This window comes from Gracilinanus agilis, chromosome 3, assembly GCF_016433145.1.
Source record: "Gracilinanus agilis isolate LMUSP501 chromosome 3, AgileGrace, whole genome shotgun sequence".
NCBI classification, from domain to species: Eukaryota; Metazoa; Chordata; class Mammalia; order Didelphimorphia; family Didelphidae; genus Gracilinanus; species Gracilinanus agilis.
The window spans coordinates 134,633,397-134,653,052 of record NC_058132.1 but is presented as its reverse complement, the minus strand read 5'-3'; the positions used below and the strand labels follow the sequence as shown (position 1 = coordinate 134,653,052).

The 19,656-nt window shown below is 35.8% G+C and overlaps 1 protein-coding gene across 1 annotated transcript in view; it reads left to right on the top strand.

Annotated features, from left to right (window-relative positions):
* Window positions 1-19,656, top strand: part of FRY (FRY microtubule binding protein) — a 322,040-nt gene that overhangs the window by 134,499 nt on the left and 167,885 nt on the right. Inside the window, exons 9-13 of the mRNA XM_044668276.1 lie at window positions 114-206; window positions 302-400; window positions 3,479-3,580; window positions 15,614-15,717; window positions 16,252-16,360. Coding sequence (XP_044524211.1) covers window positions 114-206; window positions 302-400; window positions 3,479-3,580; window positions 15,614-15,717; window positions 16,252-16,360 — 507 coding nt within the window. The remainder of the gene's footprint in view (window positions 1-113; window positions 207-301; window positions 401-3,478; window positions 3,581-15,613; window positions 15,718-16,251; window positions 16,361-19,656) is intronic.

The following is a 19,656-nucleotide window of genomic DNA, read 5'->3' as shown; positions in this document are numbered from 1 at the left end:
TAATCCTTTTTATAGGTAACACAAATACTGGATTAAATTATAATATGCTTGAGGTTTATTTCATGTCTGCATTCCAATTCTTAATTTTTTTGTTATTCTGTTCTAATTCATAGGAGTGTGCACATTATTTTCTGGAAGTTAAAGACAAAGATATCAAGCATGCGTTGGCAGGGTTATTTGTTGAAATTCTCGTCCCTGTAGCAGCTGTGAGTTACATTTTTCTTTCAATGAATTTCTCAGTGCCTGAAAAGGAGGTCAACATTTGGTTAATGATATTAATATGTACATATCTTTCTTTCAGGCTGTTAAAAATGAAGTGAATGTCCCCTGCCTTAGAAATTTTGTTGAAAGCCTTTACGATACAACACTCGAACTTTCTTCAAGGAAGAAGCATTCCCTGGTTAGTAACCATGAACAAGGAAAAAATTAAAAAGCCAAGGTATCCAAGACTAATGTTCCTCAACAGAAATCTGTATAGGTAGGAGTCCCATGGACTGTAGAATCATGGTTCAATGAAGTCTAATTTAACATTTCAGAAACAGGCATTTACATTGATTATTTTTTTTGGTTGCAATGAGGGGATTAAATAAAATGATCTCATAATATAATTTTAAGATACTATGATATGTGAGATTTGTTCCAAGTCAAATTTTACTTTAAAAAAACTTTTGGTTGATTAAAAGCTTCAACTTTTAAAAAACCATTTAGCCTCCTAATATACGAGATTTATAACTAGTCATTCTCTGTTCTGACAAGCAAAAGACATATAAGATGGAGAGGGAATGGAGAGGCAGATAGTTGCCTTTTGTGAAAGACATGAAGCTTTAAAAATGATTGTAAAAAAAGATGTGTTATATATGGCAACAAATGAAACCTTTTAAACTGGGAATGGCTTCTACCCTTCTGGGTACTAAGCATTTCTTCATTCTGAATCCCTCTCGAAACTTTACAGAATTTCATCAGCTATATTTTTGGTAGTAGTGTGGTTGATGGACTAATGACAGTGTAGAATTGTTCAAAAGCCAAGTTAGTGGAATATTAAGTGATCTTTCATAGTGCATCCTATAGGGACATGTTTTCCTCTCATTTCAAATAATATATCCCTTTTTTTCATTTCTGTTGACCTTAATTTATTTTGTATCATAGTAAGAGTCAATCTGATTCATTTAAATAGGGACCACAGTGGCCTTTGTTTATTCTTTGGCCTTCCACTAACCTTTCTGCCAGCATCTCCCCTAGGGGATCTGGGTATCTAGATGTGTGCTGGACAAGCACAGTACTGCTTCTGTTTATGTTGATATAAGCAAAGTCTTCTTGTAGCAACATTTGCCATGATTATTGATGAAACAGCATTCCTTTGGGGAAACTTGCTTAATTATGGTAAGTTTGCATGCAGAAAAATACACACACACACCTACATTCAAGACAGAAACCAAGTGAATTCTAGCAGATGTTTCTGGGGAAATGGGCCAGTAACTACTTTTTATAAACAAGGTTGCATGCATACTTTATTTTTCTGTGGTTTGGGAGAGTAGTACATGGCTTTCTTTTTTCAAAATTCAATCTTAAAAATTATTTTAAAGTCTGAATTAGGTTTATATATTGTTAGATAAACCATTATTTTTGCTATAGGTATTTAAATATTTTAATGCTCCATTACTTGGAGAATATGGTTTTAGTTTTAATATAATTTAGTCCATTATATAGTCCTGTTAGAGAAGAAAATAGCAAACTTCTCCAGTATCTTTGCCAGAAAAAAAACCAGCAACAAAAAAATCGAGTCATGAAGAGTCGACATGACTGAAACTATTCAGTGACGACAATATAATTCTATATAAGTTGTACAATTTCATTCTGTATAAACTACCATCTTCATCATCAAAAAAGTATTCATTAAATACCCAACTATACATGGCATTGTACTAGACTCTGTTCAAAAGAACCTGATAAGTGTCATTGCCTGCCCTCTAGAAACCTACAGTCTAAGAGATTAGAGATGTAATTATTTTGCTATTGTTAATATATTAAGATAACCTACCATTCGTAGATAGGCGATGTGGCTTAATGGGACGAGCTGCATTGTCTTGTTGGTCTCCATGGAGTAGATTCTAGGCATTCTTAAGATTACTAGCCAGAATTAGAATTATTACTCATTGACTATTAAACAGAAAGAAGCTAACTTTTTTTGTGTTAGGGATTAAACTTATAAATTCATATTCATTAGCCCATATAAGAAAAGTAAACCCACTAATAATTGATGGAAGAAGGACAGTCTAGATACATGGTGCTACTTAGGAAAGAGGCTTTGAGGTGAAATGAAGGAAAATGAAAATCAATAAACATTTATTAAGCACCTATTATGGTGTATAATAGGCAATAGATTTACTGAAATATTAAGAATGCAATTTTCAATAAACAGGTATCCCTTCCACATCTCAACTTTCCCCATTGCAGTTTCATTATATCACAGGTCAGAAATGCATAAAATTTGTGTGTAGTTCATTTAAAATCAGCATATTTTATCTTTTAATATCATAATTATACACAATTTCTTTTTTCAAGTTAAAATAAGTAAAAAATTTGTGAAAAGAACATGAAAGCCAGCAGATGATACACAAAGACTAGAAATGTAGTGGTACCTTAAAAAGTTTAGTAATTCATAAATGCATAAAATGTGTATACTGTTATATATCTTATTACCTGTACAATACGTTCAGTGTTATTCTCCTCAAATTTGTTCTATTTAAAATTTTTTTCATATTAATTTTGTATTTTTTACAGTATTTTCAGATAGCATTTTACTCAACATTGACCTACATATGGCAAATGACCAAATACTTTACCCATAATTTTACAATAAAGTACTGTAAATACCCCATTTTTTAAAAAAAGAAAAAATTCAGATTTCACCTCTGGTGTGAAAAGGGAGGGCCAAATAATTTTATGTGGATTTTCCAGATTCCCAGATATCCCTAAACTTTACAATTTGGAAGGAACACATGTATATAGGCTTGTCTTATAATAAGAGATAAAAAAAGCCTAAGAGTCAAACACCACCTTATTGTTTTCAAAGTGTTTTACGATACTATTTTATTTTCATAACAACCTTATTATCTGCATTTTACAGATGAGGGAACCAAGGCAAACAGTAGTTAAGTGACTTTTCAGAATTCCTCTCCCTCACCCCCAGCTGCCTATGTTCAGATTCTGACTTTTTCTACAATTATTTTTCATATGTCTTTTATAATTTAATTATGAAATTTCTTCATTTCCTTTAGTGGAAATGCCAGATTGCATTCATTTCCATAATAACTCAGGAGGAACATTTCTTTTTACATTCTCATATGCAATAACTTGTTTATTTTGGCTTACCCTAGCCACAGGAAAGAAGATTATTTAAAAGTTCTAGGGCATCTTGATTACCTGGTTTTTTGAAATGTAAATAATCTTATAATGTCTTCTTTTTCTTCCTCATTAGGCTTTGTACCCTCTGGTGACGTGCCTGCTGTGTGTCAGTCAGAAGCAATTCTTCCTAAACAGATGGCATGTTTTTCTCAACAACTGCTTGTCCAATCTTAAAGTTAGTATTTCATTTTTTAAAAAATAACTTTTTTAATACACAGTAACAGCAATATTGGAGAATGATCAAATGTGATAGACTTTGTTACGAACAGCTATACAGTGATCCAGGACAATTCTGAGGGACCTGTGAAAAAGAATGCAATCCATCCCCAGAGAAAGAACTGTTGGAATAGAAATGCAGATGAAAACATGATTTATCACGTGTTTATTTGGGTATATGATATGGGGTTTGGGTTTTATAAGATTATTCTCTTATAAAAATAAATAATATAGGAATATGTTTTGCATATTCATGCATTATATATGTATTATAACCCAGGGAAAAAAACACTTTTTTTCAAACTAACTTATGTTTCAGAGATGAGGTTCTAGTGTAATCATTTCTGACGGTATACCTGAATAATTTTTGAATGAATGAAAAAGAATATATTAAATGCATTCTATGTGCTGAGCACTGAAATACAAATAGAAAAACTAAGCAGGACCCAATTCTCAAGAAGTTCCCTCTCTAAATGGGGGAAGACAATAGGTATAGGAAGTTTCAGCTACAAATCTACTAGAAAGGTCTCATGGTCTTTGTGATGCAGGAGCAAAGGAGATAGTAAGGCATCTTCTTTAATTTTATCTCCACTGAGAAGACCATGTCCATTTCTAATATTGAACCATTTGCTAGTGCCAAAGACTTTAGTGGTAAGAACTTTCTTTTCCCAATCTTAAGTAGCTGTGTTTGCTGAGGAGGAAAAAGCTGCATACAGCCCCTATTGAAGCAGTCCCCAAGTTGCATCCCTGCAAAAGTTGATTCTTTATATGATGGCTACAGGGGCTGGGCTGAAGGCAAGGCTAGTGTCCAGAAGGAGAGAGTGTCCAGGGAGTAGACTGCTTTTCCTAAAGCATTTCAGATTTTCTGTTGTTGGGGAAAAATTATTCTGGAATCTTTCTATCATGAAAACCTCCCTTCTGCCTTGGAACCAATACTTAATATCAATTCTAAGACAGAAGGTAAAGGTTTTTAAAAGGCACAACAATTGTAATATAAAAGCCTAAGAACTGCTTTCAGAAGCATTCAGTAGTAAAAAGGAAATATGTCATGGGCATACAGGCACATCCTTTTGCATATGAAAATTATACTCATTACTGAAACATAGTGATATGTGCTTTAAATTGTCTTTTCTCCTGGTGATGAGGAAGGGGTGGTTTTTCTGGTAACCAGTGACCTATGTTAATGGGATAAGTGCTTGGAGGTAATGATGCCAGTGTGACCAGAGAACATAGCAAGATCTAGTCTGACAGTCTGGGCTTCAAGGGCACCATTCTCCAGCCAAGAGAAGGAAAGGAAGGGAAAACCAAGAAAAGGAAGGACAATGAAGAGCAGGGAAGAAAAGAAGAAAGGAAGGAGATGGGAAGGACAGGGAAGAGAAGGGAGAGAAGTCAGTATTTATATAGCACCTCCTAAGTGCTAGGCATTATATTACATTAAGCACCTTGCAAATATGACTTCATTTTGAACCTCACAACAACCCTGTGAGGTAGGTGCCATTATCGTCTCCTGTTTACAATTGAAGAAACAAAGGCAGACAAAGGCTTAACGGATGGGCACACAGTAAATATCTAAGCCCAAATTTGAACTTGGGTCTTTCAGACTCAGTGCTTTCTCCACCTATCCATTAAAGCCAAAGATGATATTTATTTTGTGAAATCAGGGTAGGGATTATATGCATCTATGTGAAATTAGAGTTTTCCTTGAACTTAGACTTGGTAACTTTCTGTCTCAGAGAAAGCCTGGCAAAGTAAATGAGAGCAAATCTTCGTGTCCCATTTAGAGAGCTGTTTATCATCTTGAGCTCTTCCTATGGTGCATATTGGCAGTGTGATCCTAGACAAGTCACTTAGCCCTTCAATGCCCCCAGGAAACCCTCTAACACTGTAAGTTACAGAAGAATTGCCCACCTGCAAAGGTGGAAGGAACTTCTACACCTACATAAGATCTAATAAAATCACAAAGCCAGACTATACTTTCAGTTATCTAGCCACATTGTCGTACAAAGAAATTTATATCGTTTGTACAAAATGATTTTCAACATTCAGACTGCCACAGGATGAGGTCTGAACCTTTACTGATGCTCAAGTGATCCAGAAAGCCAGAGATGTTCAATTGTATGTCTAGAAAAGTATAATAATCACTTAATACTAGTGAATATAAGAGCTCATCAAGCCTGTTGAGCTCCCTCACACGGGAGGGAACTGTAGAAATGACATCACAGGGGTAAACTCTATTCCCACCTCCCCACATTGGGTTCTACCAGTTTTGAAGATTCTTTTTTTTAATAGTGATATTGAGACATTATTCGAGAGGGAATCGTCACCCTTCAAACATTGATATTCACAAGTCATCCGTATTTTCACTTTTGCATGTTTCTCCTATCATTTTTTTCTGAACCTGGACCTATTTATGTTTTTGGAGGATACTACTATTTTTTAATTGTAGAGTTACATAATTCCCCAAAAGGCCATGTGAAGTAGAATTCCTTTTATTTTTACTAAAACCTCCTCTTTCCCTTTAAAGGGTTATCTTTTAGTTCTGCTATTCTGTACTGATTTTAACCTTAGACTCGATCCCTGTCAGTCTTTGTCCTTCCAAACTGAAAAGCATTACTAAGTGATGTTAGTTTCTGTGATAACAGTGACTATTTCAAATGTTATTAGTGCTACTTGATCAAAGAGCATAACATTAGGATGTTTAAGTAAGAATCATAGAAAGCATCCTATGGACCAAAAAGTCTTGTGAGCAAAGTATAAAAAGTCCCATTTGATGTCTGTCTGTATGGCATGTAGTTCTGTCAGTCCTAGGGCGCTTCAGAGAAATTATGACTCCTTCTTTAATGTGATTATTTTAAATATGATTAGTTGGAGCCTAGGAAAATGTTCTTCTGTTCATAATTAGAGTTCTGTATTTTCTGAGTATTAGCCAAGGGAGCTTAACAATTCCTTCCTGTTCACTGTTATGTGTGATTCTTTGAAGATATTTCCAATTTATTTTCCTGGCTATATTCTAATTCAGGCAATTAGACATAGCTATTGAGAATCTCCTAGGCCTGAAAGAAATTCCAGGAAGAAATTCTAGGACTTGGTGCCAGATTAGAGGTAGAGGATTAGGGAGACTGAAAAATCCAAGGTGATTCCAAAGTTTCTGGTACATCATATTTAAAAACTAATTATAACGATTAACTTCAAATTTTGATTTTAAAATTTGAGGCTCTAAAATGATCTTAAAATTAAAAATGACATTATTATACTCGTAGTGGCAATTAGATAGCATAGTTGATCAAGTTCTGGGCCTGGAAACGAAATACCTGAATTCAAATTCAGCCTCAGACATTTATTAACTTTCTGTCCCTGGTCAAATCACTTAACCTATATATGCGTCAGTTTCTCATCAATAAAATGAGGATCATCATAGCACTGACCTCTCGGGGTTGTTGGGAGGACCAAATGAGAAAATATTTGTAAATTATTTTGCAAATCTTAAAGCCTTATATAAATGTTTGCTATTATTCCTGATTAAATGAAAATAACAGCCAACATCAGTGTCATCATGATGTATTTGTCATTCTAAGTAATACACAAACTTTGATTTTCCAAAGGTGCTGTTGACTCTCTTAACTAGAGATAGAGATCAGTTTTCCTAGAATTTTTGAATTTCAGCCTATTTAGTTGGTTTTAAGTCACATGGATATGTTTGTACATGCTCCTGTGGTTGCTTTAAGACACTATAATTTTCACAGAGTGGTTAAGATTAATTATGCTGTTTTGGCACTTGCTATGATTATAGCCCAGATTATGTTAGAAAAATTGTCTTTAAAAACTTTTAACTATGAATTGATATAAAAGGCTAGCTGTGAACTCCAAGGTGAATGTCATTCATTTTTTACCAACTCGCTGTGAGACCTCGAGATAGTCAAAGAACCAAACTTCTGAGTGTTCATGTTAATAAAAGATCTTCCCAGACTGTCAAGCATTATATTGTCACCACTTTCAAATATCTGATTCCTGTGGAATTTGTTTTATCTACTTTCAGCACAGTTGTAAGTTGTAGGATGGAAGCAGCTAGGTAACCATATGGATAGAACACACAGGAGATCATAGGTTCAAATCTGGTTTCAGACCTAGCTGTGTGACCCTGGGCAGGTCACTTAACCATTAACTTGGCCAACAGCTTAGCCATTGCCTAGCCCTTACTGTTCTTCTGCCTTAGATCCACTACTTAGTATTGACTCTAAGAGAGAAGGTAAGGGTTTAAAAAATAATAATGAGTTGTCAGATGAGGATTTATTTTATTAGTGTTGGCTTATACTAGGTGGTTTACAAATGTTTGATTAATTGTTTGATTAGTCTCTCCTTTCTTCAGTTACCCATTTATCTTTCCCACTTAAACGATTTCCCTTTCCAATTTCTTTTTATACACAAACAGAAAGCGATAGTTTTGCTTAATAGAAAAAATAAAAGGTAGGATTGGAAAAGACTTCTTGAATTCACTTAGAGGTTATTTATGGAGTATGGGGAATATGTTATGCTGTTAAGCACCATTTTAATGTTGTAGTTATTTTTTAAATTATTGTAAAAATTCAAATCAAGTTCTATCAGCTCAGCTTATATCTGTGGCCAAAAATACTTGATCATCCTGAATATTATCAAGGACAGTTCAGGAACTAGAAAAGCATCACTTTAACCAGTAAGCCAGCTTGTTCCCAGACCTGAACTACAAAGTGTTTTGATCACTGCACTTACAAAACAATCCAATGAAATTAGAAAAGTTCAAAGGAAAACAACTGAATCACTCAAAAGGATGAAAAAGATTTCATATAAAAAGAAAAGAAAAATATTTAAAACTCCTCTCTGGAAAGATGAAGACAGAGAAGGGATGAGCATGAAGGGTTTATAGGGCAATCAAAATCCAAATCTCAGAAAACAATTGCAGAAGTTTTGGGTTTTGTATCATTTTGCTTTTCAGAAAAATTATTAAGCATCTCCTTTTTGTTCAGAATAGTGCTAGTCACTCTGGTGGGTATAAAAAGGTATATAAGATCTGGTACCTGCCCTCAAGGAGCTCACAGTCCCACTGGGGAGACTAACAGATAACAGTATGGCAGTATACAATTGCATGAGAAGATGATGAGTGATACTGGCAAGATTAAGAATTTGGGTATTAAAGGAGAAACCAACATATGTTGGAGTGTTTCTGGCACCCCTTGAACCTTAAAGGAGATAGTTTGAGAAAAGTTAAAGGAAAAAAGGAATAAACTTAAATAATTCACTAATAACAAAGCTAAAAAACATAGAAACAAATATCCCAGAAACCAACAGAAAAATTTTTAAAAAGGCTATCTTAAAAGTAGTTATGAATGTAGAAAAAATTTCCATAACTCCTTGTAAATCAGTAAATCCTCAGCAAGGATGGAATAGCTGGCCAAAAAAAAATGAAAATAAAAAGAAGCCTTGGAAGGGTGTTTTTTTTCCTGATTGGCTTCATGATTTATAGAATTTGGAACCCAAATGATAGCATTTCTTAAGGCACCACCAAACCCACCCCATTCTTCGCTGCCCTCCACCCTCCTGAGTAATCATTGACTTTAGCGTCCACAAAACAATATACACAGTGTTAGGATTCAGAGAGTTTGACTTTGGCACTCATCTTTGGTTTATTCAGTGTGGCCAAGGCACCTAGGTGTTAGGTTGACATGTAGCAAGCAGCATAGAAGCGTGCCCTGACATAAAGATCTCTAGCTTTCAAAGTAAACTGCAGATCTCAGCCTGCACATTAATTTCCTATCAATGCCTTAGTTTATCCTCAGAATTTTTCTGCCAACAGCAGACTGCTATTACAGGACAAACTCAGTCTTGAATATTAACACTTAATTATTTTAACCAATCTTCAAGCAGTGCGAATACTCCCTATAAAGTAATGAGAAATACAGAATATCATCTTGAAGGAGCAGGTAGCTAATAGGACTTCTGAGCAGTTATTCACCAGTTTCATTAGTTTTCTTCTTTACTTTCTACCTCTGAGTTGAACAGGTCATAGATTGTGAAAACCATAGTGAATGAAGCAGTCTGCCATACATACTATGACACATTCTAAAAGAGGAGGGAAGGGTCTGGGTAATTCCTTCCACTTCAGAATTCATGTATTTATGAAGTGTCCACCCTGACACTGCATTGGGCACTGCTGAATGCCTTTCTTTCACAATCCAAGGAATTGGGGAAGTTTGTTATATCACCATGAAACTAGAGAAATTAATATTAACTTTTCTCATCGAGCAGTGGTATTTTTTTAAGTCTCTTGGATAAGAAATCTTTCACCCCTCCTCCTAAATGGCAAGATAAATAGGTACAATAACTTGAATGTGCTGCTCCTCATATGCACAAAGAGGAAGTTGGCATCTGTAAATAAGGCATCTATTTTGGGTTATTTCTCCAATAATAGCGATGGCTTACATTGACTGATTAACAGTCTCTCATCACCCCACTGATGATAGTGTAAATAATAAGTTTTATTTTAAAGTTTCTCCCAGATTTTCACACAGTTTCCTTTTGTTCCTCAAGCATTTCTGTCAAAGAGAAACAAAGCAGAATACTGGACCTATGGTCAGGAAATCCTCAGTTCAAATCTAGTCTCATTTCTTTGATCCATCACTTAACCTTTGTTTGCCTCATTTTTCTCACCTATGAAATGGGGATAATAATAGCATCTACTTTCCAGGGTTGTTGTGAGGATCAAAGGAGATAATATTTGTAGAGCACTTAGCATAGTGCTTGGCATACAAAATAAGAACTATATAAGTGTTAGCTATCATCATTATCATCAATTTTTAAAAATAATGTTGAAAGGACATGCAGGGGATAATGGACAGGTGCATTATGGTGGATATGAACAAACTACCACATACTACCAATGAGAAATGCTTCAAGATTAGGAGCATAAAGGATATCCAAAGACATGTACATGGTCTGGGGAAATGTATCACCAAAAGAGAAAAAAGTCTGATCATGTAGTAAGAGCAAGAGATAGCTGATTGACAACCCATGTTTTCCATTGGTCTCCACACAGTGTTTAGAAGCATCCCAACACTTTGGTCAAACTCCTTGTGGAGAATGTATGGTAGGGCATGGGCAAGAGGCATATGGGAGAAAAAGACATGGATGGATTAAAATATTCACCTTTGGAAGGAGTCCCTATTTGAGTGAAATCAGACACATTGAAGTCCTTGTTCTCTAACTACTTTTGTGGACTAGTAGAGGACTTTTTCATTTTTTAGAGTTAAGGAAACTAAGGCATAGGATTTGGGAATTATTTCCTTTGATTAATGGTTGGTGTCAGGGCTTTAATCAAAATCTACTCATTTCTAGTCCAGCAAATTTCCATTAGGCTGGAATTTCCAGAAAGTATTGCCGACTTCCTAGCTGTGTGACCTTGGGCAACTCACTTCACCCTGTTTACCTAAAAAAAAAAAAAAAAAAGTGTGCAGACTATGGTCTGTTCTTTCTCCCTTAATATACATTTTAGTGTTGTGATTATTGTTGCCATTTGCACATTGTGCTTTGATGTATCCATATACTAATATAACAGGTTGATGAATAAATAAATGAGTGAATGGATTTTACCAGTGGGTAAACTGTGGAATGAAAAGGTTACATACTGCATTTAGGACAACATAACATATAAACAAATATTAAAACATTTTTTATTTTTATAATTTATGTTTTTTAATGTCCTGAAATAATATAGTCTTCAGTATTTCAAATTAGTTTCCCAGATTTTGCAGTCATTCTGATTTGACATCAACACTTTTTCTGTCCCTGAAATAATTTCTTATTCCTTCCTTCTGTTGACATTTGTCAAAATGGAAGCAGAAATAAGTACTTGCAAGTGGTTTTATGAATTCCAATGAAATAGTTCTCATGAAATGGATCAATGATGAGTACTTAGTGATCTAAAAATTAAGGATTATTGTCCATAGAAACCCCATCTCTCCAATATTCAGACATGCATTTTTCTGAATTCCTTCAAGGTAATTTTAGTGAAGATTTCAAATTTTGGCACAGATATCTTGCAAAACAAAGACATTGGGACATGGAAATTATTAATAAATTGAAGTGATGTTATCAAAAAGAAATGGAGGAGAAAGAGAGGTTATAAGTAAAATGGATGCAAGAAGAATATCAATTTTGGTTACTGGTGAGAAATAGAACAAGTCACCAGCTCTTTCAATCTTGCTCTTGAATTGATTCATATAGAAACCAAGGGTATTTAAGGAGGTAGGAAAGAATTTCCCTATACTAGGGACACTGCATTTTTGCTTACTGGAATCCCTGGGATAATATGGAGAAGACCCAGGACAATAACACAGACTTATGATAGCAGTTGAAGGAAGGTTAGTCCATAACGCAAAGAAGAGTTTAGCCTGAGGAACCATAAGTGCAAAGAGGAGAAAAGGAGATCAGGAAATAGTATTAAAAATGTCAAAGGGTTTCTCAAGATTGTGGTAAGATAATTTATGGGAGACTATACATCTGTGTCTGTGGGGAAAACCTTTCTTGCCATAGTATTTGATTAGATATATTTTACTTGACAATAATATGTCCTCTGATTAGCCTGGTAAATATATCAACAGGGATTTGTGAGTCAGAAAGTCAGCTAGTATTTATTAAGGGCCTACTATGTGCTAGGCACTATACTAAGAGTTAGGAATACAAAAAAGCCAAAAAAAAATCACTGTTCTTTAGGAGCTCACATTTAAATGAAAAAGGAGAAAGAGAACATAAAGAAGGAAAAGAGGGTGGGAAGGAAGAAAGGAAAGGAAGAATTTATTAAACACCTACTATGTGCCAAGAACTGTGCTAAACACTTTACAAAAATCATCTTATTTGCTCCCCACAACAACCTTGAGATGTAGGTACTATCATTATTCTCATTTTGTAGTTAAAAAAATGGACTTAGACAATGGCCCTAGTAGGGAGATTCTTTTCTATCTCCTCAAATGTCCTCGGTTACTATACAAATCAATTCAAGAGCAAGACTGAAAGAACTGGTGACTTATTCTATTTCTCACCAGTAACCAAAATTAAATGGCCTGCCCATGTCACACAGCTAGTAGGTATCTGAGCCTGGATTTAATCTCAGGTTATCTTGACCACTGGCCTAGCAGCCTATACATTTTGCCACCTAGTTGGCCTGAGTCAGGGAAGCCATCAGGGAAACAACATGCAAACAGATATTACCATAAAGATATACACAGGAAAACTTGGTCATAGTTTCAGAGGAAAGGCATTAAGATGGAGGACTTATTGTACTATGAGAAATGGTAAGCACGGTATTTTCAGAAAAAGCTGGAAAGATCTGCATGAACTGATGCAGAGTGAAATAAGCAAACCAGAAGAGCATTGTACACGATAACATTAATATTGTATGATCAACTGTGAAAACTTGGCTACTCTCAGCAATGCAGTGACCTGGGACAATCCTGAAAGACTTATGGTGGAAGAAATGTTTAGTTGGATAGATGTGGATCAAAGCATACTCTCTTTCACTTCAGTATATTTATGGTTTTATTTTGGGGTTTTGTATTTGCATGCGTGTGCTCTTAAAACAATGACCAATATGGAAGTGTGTTTTGCATGATAATATATGTATGGCCCAGATCAAATTGCTTAGCATCTCTGAGAGGAAGGAAGGGAAGGGAAGGGAAGAGACGGTTTGGATCTGATAATTTTGGAAAACATATGTTGAAAATTGATATTACGTATAATTGGGAAAGTAAAATCTTAATTTAAAAAAATAAAAAAAATAAAGATTAAAGAGGACTGAGATAGCTGTCTTGTAGAAGATGGAACTCCCACCAAGATTAAAGAAAGCCAGAGAAGATAGGAGGTACTAGAGATGAGAAGGGAGAGAGTTCTGGTCATGAGGAACAACAGCTAGAGACTGTTCTTTGTACCCAGTACATACTATGAGCTCTCTTGACTCTGTCTTTTAATATAGTCAATCCAGTTCAAATTCAGTAATTCTCACCTTCCCTTTTTTCATCTATCAAACTTCTCTCCTCTCTCCTTTAAAATCCAGCTCATTGCAGCTTTTATCTATTTATACTACCCCCAAGTCAGCAACATCTTTCCTTTTGGATACCTTTTGGTTTTTAATATAATGTTGCATATTATAGATTCAGTTTCTAGTGTTGGTGTCTTATTCCCTTGGGATCCATCTTGGCACTTAACATAGTATTCTGGATGGAGTCAGTATTTATTCGGGTGTGAAAGCACTTAAAAGCATAAGATGCTAAACAAATAGGAGTAATTGTCATTATTATTTATAATTCATTAGCTGTAGTTATTGGAAAATATCCAGTCTGAACTAATGAAAAGATTGAATTATAGCATATTTTTCAAGAACTGCAACATTAGTAGTGTCAAGAATATATAGTATCATTAACAAAGTTGCCAAGTGATAGTCCATATCAGACCTTCTTTAATAAATAGATAACAATTCCTTTTTATATGTAAATGCAGGCTTCAAAAGTTATTTAAGAGGGCTTGAAAATTTAGTTTTCTTAAATTACCTACTTCCCCTTGCAAACCTTATTTCCGTCTTTCAATTCAGTGATAGTGCAAAGATAAACTTTGGCCAAATCTGCTCCACAGCTGTCACAAATTCTGAATTAGTATGTTCCCAATTAATTCAGCTAAGAGGGAAAATAGCTAAAGAAAGAACAGCAAGTTAATTGAATGGCTAAAGTAGGGAAAATGAGACAGACTGTGCTAAGTCAAAGACAAAATTGAAGGGATAAAAGAATAGGAAAAGGTTGTGTACATTGACAAAAGGAAAAGAATATGGATCTAGGCAACAAAGACATTATAAATTGAGTAAGAAAGATTAGAAAGGGTAGGTTGAATCTACCCTTCATATTATGAGTTATACATAGGCTAATGAAAATAGAGTAGGGCAAAACTCTCTGACTTTTTTTTTCCTGGATTGTATACTTTGTCCATACCTAGATTTGGGAGGGGGAGGGGGAGTCAATATTCTTGGAAAGTGCTTTCAATTCCTTCTACACACACATATATAATATTCAGGCACTGCCTTGCCCTTAGGGTCAAGGATCTGACCACTCCCCCACAATTCCCAGGTGAATATGCTCTGGGGCCACACTAGATTCTCTAGGACCAGAATTCCTTAGAAAACTAATATGTATGATCCAGCCATTCTGGATGGCAATTTGGAACTATGCCCAAAAGGCTTGAAAAGACTGTTTGCCTTTTGATCCAGCCATACCACTGCTGGTTTATACCCCAAAGAGATCATAAGGAAAAAAACTTGTACAAAAATATTTATAGCTAAGTTCTTTGTGGTGGCAAAAATTTGGAAAATGAGGGGATGCCCTTTAATTGGGGAATGGCTGAACAAATTGTGGTATCTGTTAGTGATAGAATAGTATTGTGCTGAAAGGAATAATGAACTGGAGGAATCCCATGTGAACTGGAACAACTTCCAGGAATCGATGCAGAGTGGAAGGAGCAAAACCAAGAGAACTTTATACACAGAGACTGATACACTGTGGTACAATCGAATGTAATGGACTTCTCCACTAGCAGCAATGCAATGATCCAGGACAATTCTGAGGGATTCTGAAAAAGAACGCTATCCACTTCCAGAGAAAGAACTGTGGGAGTAGAAACACAGAAGAAAAACAATTGCTTGATCACATGGGTTGATGGGGATATGATTGGGGACATAGACTCTAAATGATCACCTTAATGCAAATATTAATAATATGGACATAGGTCTTGATCAATGACACATGTAAAACCCAGTGGAATTGCTCATTGACTACAGGAAGGGGGGAAAGAACATGAATCATGGAACCATGGAAAAATATTCTAAATTAAATAATATTTTTCAAACCCCCCCCAAAAAAAGAAGAAAACTAATATGTATCCTCATTGCTAAAGTGTGAATTTTACTTCTTTATTTTTGTTGTAGAATAAAGACCCCAAGATGGCCCGAGTTGCACTGGAATCTCTATACCGACTACTATGGGTTTACATGATTAGAATCAAATGTGAAAGCAATACAGCTACTCAGAGGTAAAAGATTTGGTTTGGATTAATGGTCAAGATTCACAGAGATGAGTGGGATGGCATTCTCCTGCACTGTGATCTAAACTAGTGTTTGAGCCAAGCTATGGTTACTTTTAAAGGGATGTCTTCAAAACAGTTTTCCAAGGTTTGTTTAGCTGTCTCTTAAACAGTTGTTAACCAAAACAGCTGTTCTTACTAAGATGAATATACTCTGCATTTGGAGATGGTTCTCTGCAGGGAGCCCAGTGACAGCAGCCCAGACCATTGACTACATTACTCATGATAAAAAGAAGGAGGGGAGACTTGAGGAAAATACTTATTTCCTAATTGTTTAGTTGTCATAAAAAGTCTTATACTACAAAAAAATTCCTGGTAAATGAGATTAAGGGGATGGAGGTATTTTGTATTCCTTCCCTGACCCCATAGTCTCAATGATATTTAGAAAAGAAGTACCATTCTGCTATGTTTCCTTAAAGAATATGAGCTCAGCCAACAATGCTTGTTTTCTCTCTTGTGCTTTGTTTTTTCCTTATCTTTTAGCCGACTTATAACCATCATCACAACACTTTTCCCCAAAGGATCCCGTGGTGTAGTACCCAGAGACATGCCTCTGAACATCTTTGTAAAAATCATCCAGTTCATTGCCCAGGTAACAAAAGAACCCTTTGCATCATGCTGCTATTCAGGGCCAGTTAGGGAACTTCTCACTTTCTTAAGAAATACACAGATGAAGGAAAATCAAAAATAAAAATTATACCTTAGAATTAGCTAGCCTAGAGTTATCGGACTATTCTGGAAGAGTCAAATCATGTCTCCAGAAAATAACAAATAGTTCCTGTGGACTCACTATATTCTGTGTTCTTGGAAGATATAAAGAGGAGTAAAATCTAGTACATGTACTTGTGAATTATATGGTATGTAGTAAAGTTGTGTGCCTGAGAAACTATAATACTACCAACCAGTCATTCCAGAACATCTACTAGGTGCCAGACAACAGGAATACAAAAACAAAAATGAAAAAGTCCCTACCTCAAACAGCTCATATTCTACTGGAGGAAGATCTCAGCTTTGTTGATAACTGTCTCTGTGACTTTGGGGAAATCACTTCATCTCTGTGGAATCTGGGTTCTCCTGCTATAAAATAAGAATGTTGCAGGTCCCCTCCATTTCAAAATCCTGTGAGATGAGCATAAAAATGCCACAGGATTAGAAAATGGAAATTATCTGAATTTTCACAAAAAGAAAGAGTTGAGCTTTCAGACAGTTGGCCAATGAGCTTGGCTTCAATCTCCGAGAAAATCCTGTAACATCTTAATGAGATGGTTAGCCAACATACAGAAATGAAAGGCATGACCATAGGAGAAAGGATAGTGATCTCATTTCCTGTTTGACAAGCCTACTGGACTAGTTGATCAGGAAAATGCTCTAGATAATATTTGTCTAGATTTTAGCAAAATACTTGATAAAAGTCACTCAGTTCATTCTCAGGTGAAAGCTAGTGAAACATAGGCTACATGGTAATAAAGTTGGGGGAGATTCAGAACTGGTTGAATTGTTCATGGTATGTTGTCAGCTTGGAAAGTGGTCTTTAATAGACTGGCCTGGTGATCTGTGCTCCGCCTTGTATTCTTTGCCTTTTTTTTCATCAATAACTAATATAAAAATCTAGTTGAGTTTATATCAAATTTGCAGATGGCTCAAAGCTTGAAGAAGGAGATTCTGATTAACAGAGTAAACATGTAAGAAAATGTTAACAAACTGAAGAATTGGGCTGACTCTAATACAAAAGTTAATAGAGATAAATGTAAGGTTTTCAAACTGGGCTTAAAAACATTAGTTTTGCAAGTATAAAATTTGAGAAATGTGGATAGGTAATATTGTCCCAAAAAGATCTGGGGGGGAGGGGGGCTATGGGCTAAAAACTCAAGATGAGTCTACAGAGTAATATGACAAAAAAAATGAGTGTGACCTCTGGCTGCCTTAGAAAAGAAATAACATCACTGACTAGGAAAGTAAGAATACTACCAAACTCTGCCCTGATCAAACCATATCTGACATCCTGAGCATTAAGTTGAACCATTTTAAGAAACAGCACATTTTTGGAGAGCAAAGTTGGGAAGGGAAGGGAACAAGCATTCATTAAGTATGTGCCAGGCACTGCACTAAGTGCTTTACAATTATATCTCATTTGGGATCCTCCCAATTCTGGGAGGTAGGTGCTATTTTTATGCCCACTCTACAGTTGAGAAAACTGAGGCAGACAGCGAGTAAGTGACTTGCCCAGGGTCACATAGCTAGTAAGTATATCAAGAGGTCAGATTTGAACTAAGGTCTTTTGACTCCAGGCCTGGCATTCTTATCCACCCTTCCACCTACCTACAGTTAAAATAGCGGCACAGTAGAGCATCCATAGAAGGGTGATTAGAACAGTAAAGAGCCTTGAGAGTATTCCACATGAGAATCAGTTGAAGGACTTAGACATGGTAGCTACCTTCAAATATTTGAAATATTGCCACAGGAAGGATAGATTAGATTTCTATTTGGTCCCAAAAGACAGAACTAGGGGCAATAGGTAGGATAGCCAAAAAGGCTAAAGGTAAGAAAAACCTTGACAGCCATCAAAACCATGTAAGCATTAAGTTGAGCCATTTTAGGAAACAGTGTCTTCCCTATCACTGGAGGTCTTCATGCCTACCAACATTCTGGCATATTTCCAGAATGAAAGTTTGGATGAACATATTTTGAATTTCAAAATGTCTATATGCTATTTGTCTATAGAGTATCCCAAAAGCCTTAGTGCAATACTAATTGAAAGCCATTGAACCCAGGCTGGGTAGATGATCCATCTCTTGTCTATTATCTTGTAGAGAAAATTACTTTCCCAGGGTGAAGTGGACTAGATGACTTCCAAAGTATCTTCCTTTTCTGAAATTCTATAATTCTATGACCCAGCAAAAGTTTGGAAGTGGGAGACAGGAAAGAAAAGCAAGCCAAAGATGACAGGCTTTAGAATTGGAAGGGAACCTCCTTAATTTATTTTATTTTATTGCTGATCTACTTTTCTATTGCTTAGCCAGTACAAAATAGTTTGGATAATGACTGTTTCTTTTTTTTTAAACCCTTAACTTCTGTGTATTGGCTCCTTGGTGGAAGAGTGATAAGGGTGGGCAATGGGGGTCAAGTGACTTGCCCAGGGTCACACAGCTGGGAAGTGTATGAGGCCAAATTTGAACCTAGGACCTCCCATCTCTAGGCCTGACTCTCAATCCACTGAGCTACCCAGCTGCCCCCGACTGTTTCATAATATAGTTTTAATCTAGTACTGCTAGACATCCTTCCCTAATTTTTCCCTAATATCAATACCACCCCAATTAAATGACCAAAAAATTATTTTCTTGAACCTCCTGCTTTTATTGATGAGCCAGATGAGGCCCAAAGAAATTAACTGACTTACTTGCCTAAGATCACGCATGTAATAAGTAAACAATAAGGATTCAAACTCAGTTTATCTTACTACAAACTCAAGAGTGGATTTTTGTGACAACACGTAAGAGTCTTGATTCAGATAGGTTGATTTCAAGGTGTCAGTTAGATATCCAGAAGTATATTCAAATCGGGGGCAGCTAGATGTCACAGTAGATAGAACTCCAGGTCTGGAATTAGGAGGACTGGGTTCAGATCTTGCCTCAGACACTTCCTAGCTCTGTGACCTTGGGCAAGTCACTCAACCCTGTTTGCCTAACCGTTGCCTCTCTTCTATCTTAGAGCTGAAATAAAGTTGTGACTTGCCAAGGATCATATAGTCAACTTGTGTCACAGGCAGGAAAGAGAAGGGAAGGGAAGGGAAGGATAAGGGAAAGGAAAAGGAAAAGGAAAAGGAAAGGATTAAAAGAAATTAACCTATTTCCTTGCTTCCTTAGAATATTAGTGTTAAAATATAAATAT